Source organism: Mus pahari, chromosome 20, assembly GCF_900095145.1.
Source record: "Mus pahari chromosome 20, PAHARI_EIJ_v1.1, whole genome shotgun sequence".
Lineage (NCBI taxonomy): Eukaryota > Metazoa > Chordata > Mammalia > Rodentia > Muridae > Mus > Mus pahari.
This window is the reverse complement of record NC_034609.1, coordinates 44,766,235-44,773,291: the sequence shown is the minus strand read 5'-3', so window position 1 is coordinate 44,773,291 and position 7,057 is coordinate 44,766,235. Positions and strand designations below refer to the sequence as shown.

At 52.5% G+C, this 7,057-nt stretch overlaps 1 protein-coding gene and 1 non-coding gene across 3 annotated transcripts in view; both read left to right on the top strand.

Annotated features, from left to right (window-relative positions):
- The first annotated feature begins 1,972 nt into the window (after positions 1-1,972).
- Trnam-cau lies at positions 1,973-2,045 on the top strand. The gene has a single exon. It is a non-coding gene; the product is annotated as a tRNA-Met (tRNA).
- A 450-nt stretch (positions 2,046-2,495) lies between these two features.
- The window catches only part of Fbxo31 (F-box protein 31), a 30,200-nt gene continuing 25,638 nt past the window's right edge, over positions 2,496-7,057 (top strand). Inside the window, exon 1 of one of the 2 annotated variants that reach the window (XM_021220467.1) lies at positions 2,496-2,838. In XM_021220467.1, the coding sequence (XP_021076126.1) occupies positions 2,541-2,838 (298 nt within the window). In that variant the 5' untranslated portion in view covers positions 2,496-2,540. The remainder of the gene's footprint in view (positions 2,839-7,057) is intronic. The other variant, XM_029532666.1, reaches the window with a different exon arrangement.

The following is a 7,057-nucleotide window of genomic DNA, read 5'->3' as shown; positions in this document are numbered from 1 at the left end:
CCGCCTGCCTCTGCCTCCCGAGTGCTGGGATTAAAGGTGTGTACCACAAAGCCTGAATAAGATCAACTATCTTGCTAAAATGGCACTTGGGAGTCAGAGGCAGGTGGATTTCTGAGTTCAAGGCCAGCCTGGTGTACAAAATGAGTTCCAGGACAGCCAGGGCTATACAGAGAAACCCTGTCTTGAAAAAAAACCAAACCAAAAAAAAAAAAAAAAAAAAAACCAAAACAAACAAACAAACAAAAAAAGAATAGTGTTCAATGTCTGGGAAAACGAAGGGAAGTGGCTCCTGGGATAGAGCCTGGATAAGCTTGGGTTCTAGCAGTGTTTGGTTTTTGGTCTTTCCAACTTAGTTAAGCCTATTAAAACGTTAACCATCTGTTTCTCCTCCAAGGGGCTAGGATTACAGGAGCGCGCTGTCCAGGAGGCTGGCTTTGTTTTCCGATTTGCAATAGACCAAGATGTAAACAGAACAAGTGTCACACTTTGGAATGGAAGCACGCCGAACCCAGTAGTGCCCAGCCTCCTCTGCCAGCTGCACAGGTTGCTGACGCAACCACCAGTACCTTCTGTTCCCTCTCTGCCTCAGGTTCCTCGTTCTTCAGCATGACATCTTGTTTGTTTCTATTTCACAGGCTAGCTCGGAGAGCAAACACCCCTCCCCCACACCTGCTGCTTGCCACATCCCGGTGTTTATAATAAACCATAACCTTTGCTCTGCCATAGTCCCCTGGGGGACAACATGGGACGCTTCACTGAAGGGGTGGTTTTGATGCTGGGGAGAAGGGTGTGAGGTCCCCACAGATTGGGAACTGTGTTCTCCAGGGCACACCCCTGCTCCCTCCCGCCCCCATCCCCCACTCCCCCTCCCCACCCCTCCACCCCCAATCCAGTGAGGAGGTGCTCTAGAATGGAGGTGAGACAGAAGCCAGGGCTAGAATGTGAGAAATGTGACCTGGGCAGGGTCAGAGAGGTCAGGAGGTCAGGGAATAGCTTCCAGCGAATGAGCAACGTGGAACTCGCCTGCATTTTGTTTACAGCATCTACACACACACACACACACACACACACACACACCTCTCACTGTTGTTCAGTGAAGGCTGATTGACAGCCCATGGATGATAGATCAGAGGGGTTCATCTTGAAGCAGACAGTTCAGGGACCCAGCCACACGCCCACAAAGAGCTTACCCTCCCTGTGGGCATTAACGCATGGGGACAAGAGGCAGCGTGTGCTCAGCTACACTTTTACATGATGTTAATATTATCAGGTAATTTAAGTCTTTTTTTTTTATTTTTTATTTTTTTTTACATGAAATCTTGCCGCATAGTTCAGGTTGTCCTGAAAAGTCCCCACCCTCCTGACTCATCTCCCTAAGATCTAGGATTACAGGCCACCAAGTGGAGCCTTTGCTTAATGCTATTGTTAATCAATCAACGAATGCATTAGGTAATATCAGTTCGCTTGCTGGGAGAATTTACTGAGCGGACTGCTAGGAGGCACAGGGTCTCATGTAGCCCAGGCTGACCCTAGAGTAACTAAGTAGCCAAGAGTGACCTTGTAATTCTGATCCTCCTGCCTCGATCCCCTAGCCCCAAGTTGGGATTAGAGACCGCCGCGCAAACGGTTAATTTTAATAATAAAAAATAGGCGAAATTGTTATATAAGGTCATGAAGGGCAGAGCTGCGGAGAATACCCCAGACTACTCCTCTCCTGAGAGGAAGGTTTCTAGACGCATTGTGCTGTGCGGGGCAACGCGAGCTGGAGAGCAGGGTGGGGACACCAGGAGCTCCCACCTCACTGATCACCAGACCTTTCCTTTGCAACCAAAGCAGTAACCATGGCAAGTTAGTTTAGATGTAGTGTTGCTAGGCGACGGTAGCTTTGGTTTATGGTTTCCCTTGCCAGATTTTGTTCACGGCGAGGCCACCACCTGTGCAAAGGCCCAGGCAGCAGGCTTGTTGCTAAGGAGCCTCGTTAGCGCAGTAGGTAGCGCGTCAGTCTCATAATCTGAAGGTCGTGAGTTCGATCCTCACACGGGGCATCCTCCGTTGTTTTCTTGCTTAAGGCCCCTGCAAAAGGGGTCAGAGGTGGGACTTGGGGGAGACGTGTGGTCATACTAGGGGCGGGGCTTTCCGGAGCTGAACCCTGCAACCCTCTTTTAGTGAGCAGCTGGGCGTCCTAAGTTTCCAAGCCAAACGCTCTGGTGGCGGAGTCTGGAAACAGGGTGTGGCTCCATACAAGGGCGTGGGCCTAAGAGAAGGCGTGACCACACGTATCGCGGGACCTACCGTTCAAGGGGCGGGGCGAAGCGTCTGGGTGGGGCTTGGAGGGTCTGGGCGCGTCTACGGGCGGGGCCTATCTTCCTCTAGGGGCGGGGCCAATCATCGCGGGGGCGTGTGAGGGGTTGGGTCGGAGGGCTTGGTCACGCTTGGGGTGGAGCTTCAGGTGCCAACAAGCCCGACTACGGCTGCCTCGCCGCCTGCGCAGAGCGCTGTGCGTGCGCGTCCGCGTGCGCGCGTCCGCGGTGGTGACGGGCATGGCGGTGTGTGCTCGGCTCTGCGGCGTGGGCCCCGCGCGTGGGTGCCGCCGCCGTCAGCAGCGCCGCGGCCCGGCCGAGACTGCGGCGGCGGACAGTGAGGCGGACACGGACCCCGAGGAGGAGCGCATCGAGGCGGGGCCGGCGCGTTGCTCGCTGCTGGAGCTCCCGCCCGAGCTGCTGGTGGAGATCTTCGCCTCGCTGCCCGGCACCGACCTGCCCAGCCTGGCTCAGGTCTGCAGCAGGTTCCGCCGCATCCTGCACACGGACACCATCTGGAGACGGCGCTGCCGCGAGGGTGAGCGGGTGCATCCCCTAGCACGGGCACTCGGCCGAGGCAGGAGCATGGTGCGGAGTTCCAAACCAGGCCTGCTGCAGAGAGAAAACCAGACAGTTTAGCAGGCCTGGGCTGCAGAGTGAGATCCTGCTTTTAAACATCCTCGTCCTACCCCCAAACCAAACCTACAGCCCACCCTCCCGGTGCAGGAAGAATGAGGACGCAAAGCGGTCACAGTCCCATTTGAAGGCCTTATGTCCATGTACATGCATCACGGCGCTCAGCCTGAGTGGCTTGTTGGTGTGTGTGTGTCCTGGAGCCTTGCTGTTCCGTGAAGGCAACATGAGGGATTCCATTGCCTGCATGTCACACAGGCTAGTGCTCTGGCTGTGTGTGGGCTTCGGCTTTTTCTGTCTTCTGGCCACAGCACGCCGGAGACTGCTTTGTGCATTTTGTAGAAATCCAGGGGATTTACATCTATCTTCTGGAAACCTCTGGGGTGGTTCATCTTCGTGGGCCTGTACTCTCCAAGTGGGATTGTGGGATGGCGGGCTATGTGAGGAAGCGGTTTCCCCAGGTCCTCCCTGCAGCAGGGTTCTTGTGTAATTTCATGGTTGACATCAGAGTTCTGGCTTGTCTCCACTTACCCACTGTGGGAAGTTGGGGTAATCTTACCCCACATCTGAGTGGGAGCCTTTGTGACTTGGGTAGGGGCTTTTATAATAAGTATGCAAAGCCTTCAGTCCTGAGCGTGGCTGTTGGGTATGTCTGTTGGCCGTGTGTAACGTCCCGTTTGTCTTTTGTCTTATTTCCTTTTGTGAGATCCTCAGTAGTCGCACAGGATAGGGGAAGTTGGATTTCAGTTTCTTTCTGAGCACTGTTCTTTCTTTTTTTACAAATTACTGTTTATTATTATTGTGTATGTGTGTTAGAGAGAGAGAGAGAGAGACAGACAGACAGACAGACAGACATGTCTTTGGAGGTTAGAGGACATCTGCTTCATCTCTGGCAGTGGTCCTCAACCTTCCTAATGCCACAACAGTTCCTCATGCTGCCATGACCCCCAGCCATACAGTTATTTTGTTGCTACTTCATAACTGTAATTTTGCTGCTGTTAGGAATTGTAATGTAAGCATCTGTGTTTGCCAGTGGTCTTAGATGAACTGCTAATGGGTCCTCAAGTTCTCACCGCAAAGGTTGAGAACCTCTCTCTCTGGGTTCAGGGGATGGAGCTCAGATTGTTGGTCTGTGCAGCAGGGTTTTCTCTGACCTGCCCAGCTGACTGGTGTTCACCCGATGTTTAGTGTGTGCACCTGTGACACTCGGGCACACTCCAGAGTGCTTTCCATTGGCCTGCTGGGCCTGTGCTGATCTTGGGGGAATGGTAGGGGGTCTGGGTAGGTCACTGCTAAGACCAGGATTACAAACTTCTGTGAAGCTAGAAATTTCAGAGGTGTGCTCCGGTCATGCCAACTGAACTGGAGCTTGGGACAGACTCCCAAGAGAGTTGTGAGCAGAAGTGTATAGAATCCATTGCCAGTGTGGAAAGTGTGTTGTGTGTGTGGGGGGGGAGCAGCTTGGGAGAGCCCCTTCTAGCCCCCCTCTTCCACTGCTGCAGCTCTCAACAGAGAGCAAGTCGTCCCACCTACACCAGAATTCCAACTTTGAGAAAGTAAAGGCTCCAGAACCAGAAGGCTGCAAAGTATTGGTGTTGCAGGTGTGAGCCACCACACCTAGCATTAAAAAAGATTATTATTGGAGGCAGAGGCAGGTGAATTTCTGAGTTCGAGGCCAGCCTGGTCTACAGAGTGAGTTCCAGGACAGCCAGGGCTACACAGAGAAACCCTGTCTCGAAAAACCAAAAANAAAAAAAAAAAAAAAAAGATTATTATTATTTGTATGCGTGTGTGTGTGTGTGTGTGTGTGTGTGTGCGCGCGCGCGCCTGTGCTTGTGTGTGTGTGTGTGTGTGTGTGTGTGTGTGTATGAGGTTGCAGGTACCTACTGGCTCCAGTAGAGAGGCATACGAAACTGTAGAACTAGAGTTGCAAATGGTTGTGAACCACCCACCCCTGTGTGGATGCTGGGACCCAAACTCAGTTCCCCACAAGAGCGGTTTGTGCTCTGAACTGCTGAGCAGTCTCTTCTGCCCTCACCCCTCATTTTCCCCTTCGGTCTGTGGGTTTTATTCAGGTCATCCAGAAGTGATTTCCGTTTTGTGTTTCTTTTGTTCTCACTTGGTTTTGAACTCTTGTGGTAGTTACTGGCCTTAGACGGTTGTGCTCAGGTGGTCTCCAGCACTCTAAGGTGCTGAGTGTGGCCTATGCTGACTGGGTACCTGGCAGCCCTTTGTGAGACAAGATCTCCCAATGTAGAGGAGGCTGGCTTTGTATTCTTCATTCTGTTTTTAACACACACACACACACACACACACACACACCCTGGGTCACAGTCATGTCAGGCCACCTGGCTATTCAGGAAGGTGCACTTTAATCCATGGGGGTCAGGGACAGGTTGGCTGGCGGGCCTGGGATTTGTGGGTCCCCCTGTGGCAGTCTCTTTGTGCCTAACTTCCTGGGGAGTTGGGGAATTGCTGTGTGTGAGACAGTCTTGCCCTTATTTCTCTGAGCCCCTGAGCATCTTCTTGGATTCCAAAATCAAGTAGATTTATGTGAAAAACCAGCACGCAGCCCCTCCCAGTGAGCGGGCCTGGATCCTTCCAGCCTCTATGGTTTCCTGGCAGAGCGATGATGTTGGGTAGGCTCTGTTTGTGGTGTGTCCCAGGGGAGTAGGTGAGGCTGGTGTAAGCGTTTATGGATTTATTGATGGGATTTATTCTTGCTGAGACTTAGGCCAAGACTGACCATCAAGGTGTGGACCAAACATGTGCTTTAAAGTTTGTAAGTGGGCCTTGGAGGCCGGGCTCATAATCCAGCTTCAGGAAGCTGAGGCAGAGGGATGAGAAATTAAAGGCTGGCTTGGGCTCTAGAATGAGTTCAGGGTTAGCTCTTGTCTGAATAAAAAGGGAAAAGAGTCTGGGTGTAGCAGAGAGGATGGGAGTGAGTCCCTGGGGCCCACTCTCACTACCACTGCAAATGAAAACAAACGAAAAGCAAACCTGCTCTTTCTACCGGGTAGGGTGGTCTCAGACTGGAAGTCACTAGGACCCTGGGTTGGTGTCATCAGCGTTTAGACTATTCTATGCCTCAGAGCCTGCGTCCCAATAGAGACGTAAGCGGTTGCTGCCCTGGTCCCTCTGCGCTGCTGGTCGGGATGCAGAGTGACATGGGGCAGCTTAGCGAGCAATGAAATGATAGGATCCTTTCTGGACGTCTTTCTCCTGTTAAGCCAGTTCTGCCCTGCCTCTGGGGCTTGTGCCACAGGTGGTGATGTTGTCCCCAGAGGAGAGGGACAGAACCTAGCACCCAGCCACCTGGGCATATAAACTTTTTTTTTTTTTTTTTTTTGATGCATCACCTCCTTGGCCAAAGACCAACTGTATTTGTGCCCCGTGGGAAGGAAGAGCTGTAAATGGATCCTAGTCTCCGGAGCAGCAAGGGCAGGAACCTCAAATTCCTGGCCTTGCTTGACAGGGCTCTGTGGTTAATCCTCTACCCAGACCTGCTGCTGGCCAGGTGGGCGGAGTGTGCCTCCTTAGAGCCAGTGCTCTAAGACCAAACTCTTCATCCAGGGGCTGGTAAGATGGGTCTGTCAGTACAGCACCTGCCGCCCAACCTGATGTCCCGCTTTCACTCCCTGGATCCCACCCTGCGGGAGTCCTGTCCGACTGCAGTGACGCTCTAGTTCCTCCACAGTGGTGTGACTGGGAGTCTACTGGGTTTGCTCTGAGAGGAGAGGCTAAAAATTTCCCCTCTGTTCCCAGCTTGGCTGTCAGGATGAACGCTGTAGCTTTGCTAAGTAGCCGAGCTTGGGAGACGCTGTTCAGGGATATTTAATGTCCAGTGTATGTGTTGAGCCCACTAGTGGAAGGGGCACAGCAGAAAACACAGACTGTTCGAGAAATAGAAGGACAGGGTCTGTCCACACCCTGGAGGAGCGAAAGCTCCGAGTTGAGAGGTTCCCCCTCCCCCCCAGTCTCACACCTCCCGGGGGAAGCAGTTTAGCTCTTGGGTATTATTATTATTATTATTTTTTTTTTTTTTTTTAGTTTTTTGAGACAGGGTTTCTCTGTATAGCCCTGGCTGTCCTGGAACTCACTTTGTAGACCAGGCTGGCCTCGAA